This window comes from Gastrolobium bilobum, unplaced genomic scaffold, assembly GCF_033153095.1.
Source record: "Gastrolobium bilobum isolate Gb01-03AN ecotype WA unplaced genomic scaffold, APGP_CSIRO_Gbil_v1 utg2244, whole genome shotgun sequence".
NCBI classification, from domain to species: domain Eukaryota; kingdom Viridiplantae; phylum Streptophyta; class Magnoliopsida; order Fabales; family Fabaceae; genus Gastrolobium; species Gastrolobium bilobum.
The window spans coordinates 14,673-30,362 of record NW_026895272.1 but is presented as its reverse complement, the minus strand read 5'-3'; the positions used below and the strand labels follow the sequence as shown (position 1 = coordinate 30,362).

General features: G+C 33.8%; 1 protein-coding gene across 3 annotated transcripts; it reads right to left on the bottom strand.

Moving 5' to 3' along the window:
* Positions 1 to 3,517: 3,517 nt before the first annotated feature.
* Positions 3,518 to 6,531, bottom strand: LOC133303271 (heat shock cognate 70 kDa protein 2-like). 3 transcript variants are annotated; one of them, XM_061503164.1, is made up of 3 exons: positions 6,239 to 6,531; positions 4,236 to 5,474; positions 3,518 to 4,070 (listed from the first exon to the last, which is right to left on the bottom strand). In XM_061503164.1, exons 1-3 carry the CDS (start codon positions 6,450 to 6,452, stop codon positions 3,742 to 3,744), a joined length of 1,782 nt encoding a protein of 593 aa, XP_061359148.1. In that variant the 5' UTR covers positions 6,453 to 6,531; the 3' UTR covers positions 3,518 to 3,741. The 3 variants fall into 3 exon arrangements, with proteins under 3 accessions (XP_061359148.1, XP_061359155.1, XP_061359140.1); XM_061503171.1 differs by having other exon boundaries at positions 3,518 to 4,119; positions 4,510 to 5,474; XM_061503156.1 differs by having other exon boundaries at positions 3,518 to 5,474.
* Positions 6,532 to 15,690: the final 9,159 nt, after the last annotated feature.

Below are 15,690 nucleotides of genomic sequence, written 5' to 3'. Positions count from 1 at the left end.
AAAATTATCTATTTCAATTTTTAATTAACAGATTATGAGGTGCCCTTACATCTTTTCTAACGTGTTGCTCGTCTGGCATTTTATCTCTACTCACAAACTTCACAAGCAGTTTACACTGTCAGTTGAACAACTCATAATGCGACAAATTTTTCGTTTCAACGTTGTAATGCGTACAATACTACATTCTTGTTTTTTTTTTCTGTCTAAATTAAACTTTGCTCTAAGATATTTCTCTCATTATTTATTATTTCTAGGTATAATATATGTGCTAGCATTATTTTATGGGAAAAGTGTGTATCATTTTAAAGATATAAAATTGTGTCATTTAAATGAGAGAAAGAAATAGCTAAAGGGGGGAGAGAGAGTGGACAAAAAAAAAAATATGGATCTCACCTCTTTGTGAGAGTAAAATGATATAAGTTGTATCATTTAAAATGACAAACACTTTTCTCTTATTTTATATCTAACAAATATACACGAATGTTTCACACAAAAACTCGCATATAGGACTGCAAGAGTGGGGCAAAAGTATAGCTCATCTGATTATCTTACGCTAATGACAACTACAAAAGCTTGTAATATATAAATTCTCCTTTAGTAGTAACACTCCCCTCCCCCTCTTGTGCTTTATGTACCCAAAAAATGATAAGATCATTCCGTATGAATATGACAATATATCCTCAAAGTAAGGGGAGTGATGTTATTGTGTTATATAACGTCACATCCTAACTATACAAGGTAAATCAACAATAATAATAACGAAAGGAAAAGGAAATTATTAGGTCAGGAACAACGAATTCCTTTGTGAAAAAAAAAAATTTTATTTTGCAAGTTCGTTATTATGGATAGTTCTTACAAATGATCGGACTAATGACTTAGACAATACTTGAATTCTCGATATAGATATTATATAGTTGGTTCTCATCTTTCAGAGACTACGAGTATAATAGGAGCATAAATTGATTAAATATTAAATAACATATAAGATTAGAGTTGTCAAAGCGGGTCAGCCCGCAAAATCTTATATTTGGCCCTAATCTATTGAGGCATCTTGTGATAGGATCTTTTTTAGTTCTAACCCTCAAAGCCCTATAATTTAGCGGGCTGGGTTAGGGCTGGCCCGCGGGCCAAATTTTTTCTTTCACTTTTTTCTTCATCAAAATTTTCATTATTTAAAAAATTAAAAATTATATAAATTTAAATAAATCATAAACATACAGGAAAGTTATACTTACAACTTTTTTTTTTACAGCCTCTTATAACCATATCTTAACACCGTTAATTTTCGTCAATCAACGGTTATGATTTTCGCAAATTAAACTCATTAATTAATTATTAATTCACAACAAATGATAACCGTTGATTGGCGGAAATCAACGGTGTTAAGATATGGTTGTAAGAGATTGTAAGTATAACCTACCTCATAAACATAATATAAGTAAAAATTGTTTTGAATTTAACTAAGAATATAAGAGAAAGTGAAATATGAAAGAAAGGAAAATGAAATATAGAAAAAAAATCAAAGGAAGAATAAGATAAGAACAAGTATGTGCTCTTAAGGTAAGAAAATATTATTATATTGTGAATTTACCAAGTATCACATTTTTTCATATAAGATATGTCCTTATATAAGACTCTAAAAATAATTATGGGAATAAATACATTCAACACATCATTAGTGTGATGGTTGTAGAATACATCAAAGGTCATGAAAAAAGAGAGTAATATGTTATGAATCCTATAAAAGATCATCGATAATATTTTATAACACTCTTCCTTGGATGTATTCTACAATTCAACACACCATTAGTATGATGGTTATAAAATACATCAAAGGTCATGAAAAATAAAGAGTCACATGGTATAAACAATGTGAAAAGTCATCCATAATATTTTACAACACTCCATGTTGGATGTATTCTACAATTCAACACACCATTAGTCTGATAGTTATAGAATACATCAAAAGTCATAAAAAAACAGAGTTGCATGTTATAAACCATGTAAAAGGTCATTTTCATTTATATTACAACAAAAATAAATTTTTCAGCAGTAATATGTTTTCTGCGTATCAATAAAAATAAAATTTTCTATTGACATTTTTTTTTATAAACATTTTCTATTGACTTTTAAGCCTGTTATATATCCAAATTTGTATTGAAACATATTGTATATAATGCACCTTAGTAATTTTGTGAATAATAATAACTAAAGTTTTTTTGTAATGGTAGTAGTTGAAGAAAATCAATAGTTTTACTTTTAAATATATATCATACTAAGGGCAGTTATTATTTTATTTTATTTTTTTGGTAACAACTAAGGGCAATTATTTAAGGGAAAAATGTTTCTGCAGTTAATGCAGATAAGTTATCTGCATTTATTCTCAAAACGATGTAGTTTTGGTATTAAAATCTTAAAAAATAATAAATATAAAAACTATTATAACCCTGAAATAAATTAAAGTTATAAAAACACCATGATTTCTGCCCAAAACGACGTTGCAGAAAAAGCGAACCCATTATTTAATACTAGTATTAAGATCATTTTTCCATATTTATTTTAAGTTTTCCACTAGAGTTGTTGTATTTTATGACTCCGGATAAGAAAATCTTTATTTGATTGCATCTTTTAATAATGAATTTAGTAAAAGTAGTAATTAAATTTTCATTTATATTATAATTTTGTTTATATTTTCACTTATATATTTATGTACAAATATTATTTTATTAAAAGAATCAAATTATAAAAAAAATTATAATTTGTATAAAATATGTTAAAAATGTGTTAAATATTTATTTGTTAAAATATCTTTTAATATATTGAATATAAAAAAAAATTATGAAATTATAATTTTGAAAAACTCGCAAACTTACCCTAACCTTTTGACCCATGCAGGTCTTTATTATTAAAATTTATTTGGTCTAGTGGACTTTTTGATCTTAATCCATATGGACTAAGACCTAATGGAACGACTTACCCATTTTGACAACTCTATTTCCACACTAACAGACCCAAAGAGTAAAAATGAAAAAGAAATCTATCAAAGAATATTGCACCTCGTGCTGAAATCTTAGAAATACATATCCAACCAAGCCAACTAGACTCCCAAAACATATCACTCACCTTTTCACAATCTTTAACGTCGATGCCCATGGCATTTTGGTTTCACTGCCGCAAATAAAGTGGCAATACAAATTATAAGTGAAGTCAAAGGAGCACAAAAATATATTCGATTTTCCTTGGGAAAATACACCAAACAAACGTTTTTTTAATAAAAGGAGCATTGAAAGAGGGATCTAATCTTGGGTCAGAAAAAAATTTCATTATGCATTCAATGCACATTTGATTAGAGACCGACCATTCATCCGTGGAATGATTCACTTTACACGAAATAAGTTTAAGAAATTCCACAGAAGTTAGAAATACTTCGTTAATAACCAGATGTAGAAAAACTCGGAAACAACTGAAACTAGTAAACTGCAGAACATGATACATCCCTGAAGACACGGAAATAACGTCAGGAAAAACTGTAAAAATAACAATTTAATAGCCTGTATCCAATAAAATCCAGGGAAAAATGACACGTTGTAAATAAAAACAGACAACATAAACAAAATACTGTCTCTGATCAAACAAAATACAGCCAAATATCGTCTCTGATCGAACAAAATACTCGCAACTAAAATCAAACGTAAAACGCATAAACTGGATGACTTCGAAAGAAGACTAAATCAACTAAATTTAGTCCACTTCCTCAATCTTGGGGCCAGCACCACTTCCGCCAGCAGGAGCATCATCATCCATTGCACCATCAACGTCCGGACCAGCACCACCTTGGTACATCTTGGCGATTATAGGGTTGCAGATGCTCTCCAATTCCTTCATTTTGTCTTCAAACTCGTCTGCCTCTCCAAGTTGATTGTTGTCTAGCCACTGGATGGCCTGCTCAATGGCATCTTCAATCTTCTTCTTGTCAGCTGGGTCAAGTTTTCCTCCAATCTTCTCATCCTTTATAGTATTCCTCATGTTGTAAGCATAGTTCTCCAGTGCATTCTTTGCCTCTACCTTCTTCTTGTGCTCTTCATCTTCAGACTTGTACTTCTCCGCCTCTTGAACCATCTTCTCAATCTCTTCCTTTGACAATCTACCCTTGTCATTGGTAATTGTGATCTTATTCTTTTGACCAGTAGTTTTATCTTCGGCAGAGACATTCAAGATACCATTGGCATCAATGTCAAAGCACACTGTAATCTGAGGAACACCTCTGGGTGCAGGAGGAATGCCTGAGAGTTCAAATTTGCCCAGCAAATTGTTATCCCTAGTCCTTGTTCTCTCGCCTTCGTAAACCTGGATGAGCACACCAGGCTGGTTGTCAGAATAGGTTGAGAAAACCTGTTCTTTCTTTGTTGGGATTGTAGTGTTCCTGGGGATGAGGACTGTCATCACACCACCAGCAGTCTCCAAACCAAGAGACAGTGGGGTAACATCAAGAAGGAGAAGATCCTGAACCTTCTCATTACCCTCACCACTCAAGATAGCAGCTTGAACAGCAGCACCATATGCCACAGCCTCATCAGGATTAATGCTCTTGCAGAGCTCCTTCCCATTAAAGAAATCCTGTAGAAGTTGTTGAACCTTGGGAATTCTAGTGGAACCACCAACAAGCACAACATCATGGACAGACATCTTGTCCATTTTAGCATCTCTTAAACACTTCTCAACTGGTTCCATACACTTCCTAAAGAGATCCATGTTGAGCTCCTCAAATCTGGCACGGGTAACGGTGGAGTAGAAATCAATTCCCTCATACAGAGAATCGATTTCAATGGTGGTCTGGGCAGTTGATGATAGAGTCCTCTTAGCCCTCTCACAAGCAGTCCTCAACCTCCTTAGTGCTCTGGGGTTGCCACTAATGTCCTTCTTGTTCTTTCTCTTGAACTCCTGAACAAAATGGTTGACCATCCTGTTATCAAAATCCTCACCTCCAAGATGGGTGTCCCCAGCTGTGGCTTTCACCTCGAAGATACCCTCTTCAATAGTCAGTAAAGAGACATCAAAAGTTCCACCACCAAGATCAAAAATCAACACATTCTTCTCGCCAACACTGGTAGCCTTCTTGTCAAGACCATAAGCAATGGCCGCAGCAGTAGGCTCATTGATAATACGCATCACATTAAGACCAGCAATAACACCAGCATCCTTGGTAGCTTGACGCTGAGAATCATTAAAATATGCAGGGACTGTAACAACAGCATTCTTGATTGTAGAGCCAAGATAAGCTTCAGCAATTTCACGCATCTTAGTAAGAACCATAGAAGAGATTTCTTCTGCAGCAAACTGCTTGTCTTCACCCTTGTAATTGACCTGGATCATTGGCTTATCCCCGGGTCCAGCAATAACCTTAAAAGGCCACAATTTCATGTCACTCTGAACAGAGGCATCACTTACTCTACGTCCAATCAACCTCTTGGCATCTGCAAGACAAACAAAGCATATTATAAACATATGCAATATGGTATTTCACATTCATAAATACAAATAACAAGAAGAAGAACAAAAGAGGAAAAAAAATGGCAACTTCAAGCACTAAAACAACAAATTAACAAAAGAACAAAAAATGCTGATCTCCAAGGTAATGTCTTTCCATTATAACAATTTAGGGACAATAGTTAAAAACATGAATTTGGTCAACCAGCTCAAGAAATAATATCTACAAATATGCTCCACTTAACACATGCTATCAAGTCTATATCCATATGTATAACAAATTATATGGCCAAAATTCTAACTGATTTAACGAGGATAACATCAAGCTATCACTTCATTGATTATTAAATATAAATTGCTTTAAGGAAGATAATTTCAGAGCCAAAAAATCTGTAGTAAAAAAAAAATGTCCGCAGACTCATCAAATAACTTATGTCAAAATATACATCAATATCATATCAAATACCGCAAGTAATGAAAAAATAAAGGCACATACATCACAAAATTTAAACATTTAAACCTAAAGATCTAACACGGATCACAAAAAAAAAAAAAAAAAAACAGTAAACACCATGGATCCATACCAAGTCACACACGCAAAATAAAAACAAAAATAAAGATCATAGTCATCAACGAAAACACGAAAACGTAGGCATTCTGCACATAAAATCACAGTACTAAAAATAACATCTTCACAAGAGAGCTACATGCTTGAACTAGAACTAAAGTAAAGTTGTACGGCAGATCTTACCAAAGACGGTGTTAATGGGGTTCATGGCGACCTGGTTCTTAGCGGCATCACCAATGAGACGCTCGGTGTCAGTGAATCCGACGTAAGACGGCGTCGTTCTGTTTCCCTGGTCATTAGCTATGATCTCAACACGATCATGTTGCCAAACACCGACGCAGGAATACGTCGTTCCGAGATCGATTCCGATGGCTGGACCCTCTCCTTTACCGGCCATGTTGTCGTGTTTGTTGTGTGGGCGAGTCAAAAAGAAGAGAGATCTGAGAGGTTTGCAACCGCAGCTGTGTTTTGAGGATGAGTGCACAGAGGACGATGCTCAAGGAAGTGTGGAGCTTATATACTAACCCTGTTAGGGTTTGCTATTTTTTTTTCCAGAATGTTCCATGACACTATTAGGAGCCGTTGGATGTGATTAGCGAATTTGGACGGTTGCAGTTCCTGGATCTTCGCTGGCGTGCTTGACTTGTTCCTTTCCCGCGCAACCCGGTGTTTGGATTTATTTGTGGGGAAAGCATGTGGCATCTTAAATGATGTAAAATTTATTTTAAGTAAGAGAAACTGATAAATAATGGAAGAGAAAGTAAAAACAAAAAAAAAATTTATTTATTTGTGAAAGTAAAATGACACAAATTATGTCATTTAAAATGACAAATACTTTTTTTCCTTTTTTTGGTAGACACAACACAAACACTTTTTCCTTTATTTATTTTTCAAAAAAACTTTTTTATTAAAAAAATATTTATAGTTATAAGTATTTGGATGTTAAATTTTTTAAAATATATAAATAGGATTAATAATTCTCATGATATAAATTAGGGATTTACATTTGTCATTTAACATGACACAACAAACTTTCCTACACACACAACATTTTGTGGGCCCACACTTTTTGAAAAAAAAATAATGAAAATTATGGCACGCAAAACGAATCTCTATAACATTACACAATCATTTTTCCTACAACATAATTCTTATAAAATCCTATAAATTATTTCCTACACATACACAAATATAAAAATGTGTGTGGTTCATATTATTTTTCTCCAAGTAACCCCACATGGAACTCACTTTAATGTGTGTATAAGAGATAAAAGTATCCCTTACAAAAAAAATATATTAATACTAATAAATATATATATATATATATATATATATATATATATATGGGGCAGAGTTTTCTTATACCGGTATAAAAATAATAAATCTTACACAAAATCTTAACCGTTAATTTCCGTGAATCTGACAGTTGTAATTTATTGGATATTAAAAATTAATTAATAAAAATAACTCAATCAATCTTAACCGTTTGATTAAGGGAAATCAATAGTTAAAATTGAATGTAAGATTTATTATTCTTATATCGGTATAAGTTAATTATATCTCATATATATATATATATATATATATATATATATATATATATATATATAGATAGATAGATAGATATATTCGTTTCTCAAGTCACTCCAGCTAACTTTATCCCTGACCATTAAATCATAATCGTACAAAGATGATCAATTAATATAAATAAATAAATAAACAAAACAACGTAGTTTTGAAGTGACCGAAAATAAATATATCTCCAGTGACTTGAAAAATAATTTTCTCTTATATATATTACTATTATAGATATGATGGTGACTATTGCGAGGTATAATGAATGAGTGCTTATTAGAAAAACAGAAGTCCCCAGGAAAAGCAAATATCATGTTTCTTTTAAAAGTTGAAATGATTTTAACTTTGGAATATATACTGAGGAATAAGTGCAATGGAAGGTAAGGAATGAACAAACAGAGTTTCCAGAATAGAGTTTTTAAGAAAAACGATTGAAACAATACATGTAGAAAGTGAGGATAATTCTTATTATGATAACTTGACATACGAATAACGCAAAACTTAGATTGTTCAAAAGAGTCATAAGATGAATGTGGGAGAAGTAAATAGGGTTTTTGTTCCGGTTATTATCCCAGATATTGTTAGTGGGCTCAGGCCCACTTCCTACGTCAGGGAAGTCCCCCTGATCACCTTTGGAAAAACCGCTTTAAGGCCATGACCATCACAACAATTGTTTTCCGGTATTAGTATAAATGCATGAACAATGTCCATCGGGACCAAACTTGATACCTACAACATTACACGATATATCTCAGCCTCAAAGCACACACCATCCCTATATATCATTGCCAGAGTTATCTCTTCCACTTGCTTCGCATATATAATTATTAGCCTATAAGATAGACATCGGTGTTCACCTTCGAACATTTGGGCCGTTTGTGGAGAATTGCATCTCTGGCAATATATCAGTTGTGCCGCTCTCGTTGGAGGATGAGGCACACAGGATGGCTTTGATATTCAATATTTGGCAACACTATTGATGAGTGTTCCATCACTTCAATGCCCCAACTATGGCAAGCCATCCCAGCCAAAAGTAGGCCACCAGCAAGGCTAGTTGTCCAACAACATGTATGTGGGTGCAACACATCTATCGACATCATAGATCAGTGACAAAGCAATTATAATATGGCTAGAAGCATTAAGTCTCACATTCTTCCGAGAGCATGGGCACCCGAGTTCAACATTGAATCAGGAGCATGACGTGAGCCGTCGAACTCAAGCAAATTAACCAGGTTCAATAAAATTTATAATAAAGTGGTAAACTTGAATCGTCTCACAAGGAATTTTGTAAAGGAATTGACCGCTTAATTAAAAATAAAAAGGGTTTTTGTTTTTAAATTCGATTAAAATAAACAGGATGTAAAGAGTGAATTTTTCAAATTAAAAGCAACAAACCCAGAATTGTGATTCATAGGAGATCCGTCATTGGACGAATAATTACCAATTTTGTAGTTGACTCTAAGTGAGTCACAATCCTTGCATTTGCTTAGGAACCCCTCTCTAAACGATCGCCTAGCGCTTGGTTGAATTCAACGCGTGTAGTCGTGCGAACGTAGAGTATCAGCCCGATTGACTTGAGGTCATTGGATTAATCAACTTAATCATTAAATCTAATGATTAATCTCTTTCCAGAAATGCCAGTGTATCTCGTATTCAACACCCACAATCATGCGATGTTCAATTCGAGATGGGAAGGGAAACAAAATCAGTCAAAAGGGAGGCTCAGATCCTACGGATTCAACCATGGAATCCTCAACTCTTGGGTTGATTAAAAAACGCTTAACCTAGCATGGCTAAATAAAGCAAAACGAAAATGATAAAGAAGATGAACAGAAACGTGAAATTGAGATATTGTCCAAAGCTGTCAATCGTACAACTCCAAAACGAAGACTACCGTATATTTCCCAATTTCGCCCTTTTGAACGACATTCAAACCGAGTTAGGGCTCCACTAAATTTGACCCGTAATTAAAATAAAACATAAATAAAACAGAAGCAATGGCCTTGGGCCTCGCGTACACTGGGCTCCTCATTACAATTACAAGCCTAACTAATTAAATAAAATTTCAGTATGTGAGTTAATTATCTGAGTTAGGGCACCCGAGCATAAAGTCTCATGCCCTTCTAAGGCCATCAGCATCGGCGTCTCTACAGGGTCAAGGCACATAAGTCCTTGCAATTTGAATGATCCTGACCAGTCGCAAGACATCATAATATATGGTTCTCACACCTTACTCTGTTATGCAATAAAAAAGTATTGCTTTAATTTATTGTAGGTATGCAATAAAAAGTATTGCTTTAATTTATTGTAGGTCTAAGCTGACATCCAGAGATATCACCTCCGACTTTAAACTCAAAAGCTATTACAAACCCGAAGACAAATAAGAGCAACAAGCAACTCGAAAAAGAAACCCGAAACCCAAAAGCAGTCACAAGTTGTATGTTCCCGGTATTCATATCATTTTGCATAACACTTAACACTATTTGATAGGCACGAGGCTCTACTTTCACCTTGGCATTTCGACGTCCCGCAGTGGCAGGCTGAGGGGGCTTTTGTTATGGACTATTTAAATTATCCCAACTTTTTCTCCTCACTACATGACATACAATAAGCATTTCACTCTATCACTCTCTCTCAATTTCTTTTCACTACACATAACCACCCACTAAGAATCACATCACATTATTAGTCACCTGCTAAACTATCCACTATGTGCACAACCTTCTATGCACTTCATCTATATATGTCCCTCTATAGCTAATGAGGGGATAATCTCTTATGTAAGCTCTCCAGTATTCACATATTTACAAGGTTTACCACCATGGCTACAACCTTTACACTTGTGCCCAGAGCACATCTTATTCACTATGTAAGTGATTCATGTAGGCACAATTGGATCTGCAAAAGCATTTTAGACCGTTGCGGTTTGAGATGCAATAGATCATCATCATTTTAGTGACTACTTATTGTAGCGAAGATCGTAAATGATGCTCCACGAATCGGTGTCCTTTATGTCACAGCACGAACTCATGAACTGATATCTTCTGCATCACAACACGAATAGATCTCTCTAGGTTCTGGTAAACCTTCCATGCTATCTCTCGAGAGGGAATGAGAAATGTGTAGGTATTTTTTCATATTTGAGCTTATCTTTTATGTTCAAGAAACCATAGCCTAAGTTCTTTGGGCTCTAAGCTTCTTGGACTCTTCTTATACTCTCAGCCCAATTGGATTTAAGTAAAAGAGCATAAACTCAATAATTTTTCACTTGTTCTTTTGGGTATAAACTTGAGTCCAAAACCTAAGACCATGTAAGCCACAAGTTATCATTAACCGAAAACCACCTCATCCCTTGTATCAAATTGGCCTGGGGATATACCATTTGGTATTAATCAAGGCTCCTGATAATCAACGAATGATTATCTAATTCGGTGCTACTCCACTTAAAGCCTGAACTCTAACTCCAAGATTAATAACACATGTAACATAAATGTGCATCGCCCCTTTGTAGAATGTCAATAATTGATTGATGAGTTTTTTATTACTCAATCTTATTTATTCCCTTGATTGTGGTAGTTTCTCTAATGGATTACATGCACTTGCATGTAGCTTTTTGTTCAAATATTATGGAATTTTCAATCTCTCTTTTAACTAAATCATGTTTTCTATTTGAGGTAACCTGACTCAATCACAAAGGTCAAAGATATGTTTCGTTTGAAACTTTTATATCTTTGTGTTCATCATCCTTTTAGTTCAATATACTAAATTCAATGGGATATAGGACATAGGTAGTAAAAACTATTTAAACAATGTACCTGAACAAACAAGACGAAGATGAACTTTGATATGTAACCGAGGAATCAATTGCATTGTTAAACCATATTTTAACCAAACAAATAACAATAATTAAATTCCTCTTGAAATTCAGAATAAATAAACAATCACCCAAAACCAATGTCTTATAAATAACTTGTCATACTATTAATGCAATACAAGTTCCCCATTTTCAAGTTTGGAATTCTTTTGTCCACCGCTGACAGACATGCCATGTTTAAACTACTGTAAATATTAGTAAACATAATCAGTGGTTCCTGAATCATTGATTCATCCATTATCCAAGCATTAACTTACCAATGTCTGGTTTTTTTCATCACCTATGGGTAATTTTTCTTTCAGTGTGCCTTCAGTCCGCATTTGAAGCACTTGTCTTTTGGTTTCTTCATAACAACTGGTTTAAAAACTAATAACCAAGCAATTTTGTTCTTGTTATCACCCTAGAGTTTCCCCTTGTATTTTATAGAACTATCAGCAAAAGTTATACTAACTGCACTCTGTCTAGCAGAGCTGCTAGACGCCACATACATGTCATCAAGAGTCTGAATCATCTTGAATCCACTCTTAACCATGTTTACTTGCTCTTGTAAGAGTTTGGAAAAATTGACAAGAACATAGTAGCGAACTGCATTATCTGCCATTTCCCAATTTGAGTATTGCGTCTTTGTTGCCTCGGACGCATCCTCTCCAGGTTTTCGTGACTTTGGTATTGTCAGGACAAAATTTAGCTTTTTATGTTTTAGAATAATATCAAGGTTTGTCTTTCACTTATTCATAGTTGGTACCATCTAGAGGTTTTTGACCCAAAATCATGGCTAAAGGATTGAAGGAATATATTTTTTGAAAAATATACAAGGCACACAATTACAAACATTTAATGCAATAAACAAACTAAGCGCAAGTAGATTCTCGTAACTATTTTTGTTTATTGTTAACAATCTTTCAGTTTTTCACAAGACTTACGTTGGGCAAGTCACTTGTAAAAACTAAAATTGTTATTTGGGTCTTCGGTGCCATTACAAAAGCCTCGTTGGGAGGTTAATAACTTTACCAAATTTAAATGTAATTAACCATTGTTTAATTTCAATATTATACTTAGTACCCAAGCATTGTCGATGTTGGACCGTATAATATTTTACTAGATTTTTTAAATTATTAAGGTTCAATCAAATAAATTTCGGTCAAGCTTATTCGCTGGGGCTTCGCATGAGCATTTTATTAATGGTCCCGCAAATGGAGCCTGTAGGCTTTAAAATTAAATACATAATTTAAAACCTTCCCCACTCAATACTTTTTTGAGAATTTTCATAAGCTTTTTCGAATGTAAAATTCATAGTTTAATCTCATAATTGTCTTCAATAACTTAGTATTGTCGAGCGATGGACAGTACAATATTTTATTAAAATTTTGAAATCATTAAGACCAAATACAATGCAATCATGCTTATCTGATTGGGCTTCACATGATTATTTTATTGACAGACCCACAATGTACCTAGAGGTTAAGTTAATTTCTTAATTTAAATATTCTCCCATTATTATGTAGTTATAATCTAATAAAATCAATCATACTTATCCGGTAGGGCTACGCATAATTATTTTATTAATGGTCCTATAGTGCGCCTGGAGGTTAAATTAATTTTTGAATTTAAATCTCCTCTCATTCAACATAAGCAATATTTTCAATTTCCCATAATTGATTAATTAAGAGTAACTTTTGTTTGATTTAAAAAATTATGTAATCAAGCGGGTTGATGGAAGTGCATCATTAAGCTTATCAAAATTTTGAAATCATCAACGTCTTAAATTCTGGTCATGATAAGTAGTGTGTGTTTACACACGACCATTTTAGAAGACCCACAATTTATTTGCAAAATTAACAATTCTCTTAGGAAAATTTCTGAATTATTTCTCTAGATTTAAATTATCTTAAATAATTGACTTAATTATTAATCTAGATTTTAGGAATCATAATAATTGTCATTTATGAGGATAATTTGAAAATAAAATAATTGCCATAACAATCATTAATAATTTATTTTGTTATGCACATATTTAAAAAATTAGAATTAATGTCATAATGATCATTAATCTAGCCATCAAATGTAACCAACATTACATTTAAATTTTGAAATATGAATTAATTGTCATAATGAATATTAATTTAGTCGTTCAAACATAACAGTAATGGTACTCGTGTAATTAACAAGTTATACAACAATATGGCACCACATATTCTACATGACATATTATCACATCAAGTATGTTATCAATCATATAATTCATCCATTCATAAAAATAGAAGAATTATAAAATGAACTTTAATCCATTGTTTCTTAGAGAAAAATAAAATAAAATTAGAAGCCAAAATAATTTGTCTTCTGACTTGTCATCTCATACTTCTCTTAAGTCCATAGGAATATAGTTAAAGGCCCTATTATGGTAACCACGAGCTTATAGACCTAAAATACTAAACTTTGGCAAGAAACGCTAATTCCCCTTTAAGCAACCCTAACCGTTACTGCTGCTGCATCTTTTTATGATATCTGATCGACACGAAATTTTACAGGCATGACCACCTCAACGAGACAAAGCCACGACCACCAAGATTGCACCAATCAGACATGGCACGTGCCCCCACACGCTCTAACTCCTTTGGCTCGTGAGAGTGAGGGAACGTCCAACCTTTGATTTGCGTGATTCAACTATTGTCCTACTTAATTTTCCATTTCAGATCTTTCTACGATCTCGGGTCTTCAATCAGAGGTCTTATTCATCACGAACAAGTTCAAAAGTACCACAAATGTCTTCTTTTTATCTTCCTTTCATTACAATTTTGTTACACATTTGAAAAATTCACAAAAATTGAAATAAAAATCAAGGAGGAAACCTAATCATAAAGGATTAGCCGCTTGTTACAATCCCAAAAAGAATACACAAAAATCTCTACCATGAATCAAAGCTAGAAACCTAATAAAACATCGATTTTTAAAGATACACATGCAAAACACATACCAATAAACATAGAACCCTTGGTGTCATATTTTATGAAGCAACATTGATTACGTGAATAATCGTAAATCAAAAACTAAATCCGTATCCAAAGATGCAATCCAGCTCTAATACCAATTGTAGGCGCAATTTGATCCGCGAAAGCATTTTAGACCATTGCGGTTTGAGATGCAACTAATCATAATCATTTTTTATTACCTCTTGTAGCGTAGATCATAGATGATGCTCCATGAATTGGCGTCCTCTGTGCCACAGCACAAACTCACGACCCGATCTCTTTTGCATCACAGCACGAACAAATCTCTCTAGGTTCTGGTAAATCTTCCAAGCTATCTCTCGAGAGAGAATGTGAAGTGCGTGGGCATTTTTTCAGATCTAAGCTTACATCTTCTGTTTAATGACCTGGTAGGCTGATGACTTAAATGATAGTATTGATGTGCCTCTGGCAGATGTAGTTTTCTAAGTTAAAATTCATAAGAATTGAGTCATAAAAGAGCAATTTATATACATATTTGCTTACTATATTGATTCTTTCCATGTCAATGATATTTCTCACCTATTGGTTGTGTTTATATAGGTAGAAGAAGTGAAAACTACAAAATTGTAAAAAAGCTAGTTGATGCGACTCCACACAGGTGCTCCTCGGTACAATTTCCAGCAAGTTGGCGTGGACTGGCGCCACTACGGCGCAGACCCGCGCCAGTGTGCGAATGTCACAAGACCGCGTTGGTACAAATTGTTGGACAAGTGGCTTCAATACTCAAGAGGGGGGTGAATTGAGTTTTGCAAAATCTTTTCGCAAAGTACCTCCTTTGATATTTTAAAGACTATTTCTTCAATAAAGTGATTTAATAAGGAAAAATCTAAGTGTAAGAGCAAGTGTAGTGAACAACAAAGAAGCAAGCGAGTATATAAAGACAATCTAAAATGCAATTTCAATACTTAAATAAAGAGATTAAGGTTAGAGAAATTGCAAACTAGATGTATCCTGGTTCGGTCACCACCACCGTGACCTACGTCCAGACTGAAGCCGCTCGATCAATTCTTTTCACTAACTATCAAGCTTGAGGGTGCTTGACAAACCACTACAACTTTTCAAGACTTCGGGCTCTTGATGCTTTACAAATTTTCACTCCAAATTTTCTTAGGAATTTGATGACATTTCAAGTGTATAGGGTTCACTCCCCTAACTATTCAAGAATTCAAAGGAAGGTG

Coding starts and splice junctions, on each gene's coding strand:
- LOC133303271 (XM_061503156.1), bottom strand. CDS start 6,452: ATGGCCGGTAAAGGAGAGGGTCCAGCCATCGGAATCGATCTCGGAACG. Junction 5,475..6,238: donor CCCCATTAACACCGTCTTTG/GTAAGATCTGCC, acceptor TTTGTCTTGCAG/ATGCCAAGAGGTTGATTGGA.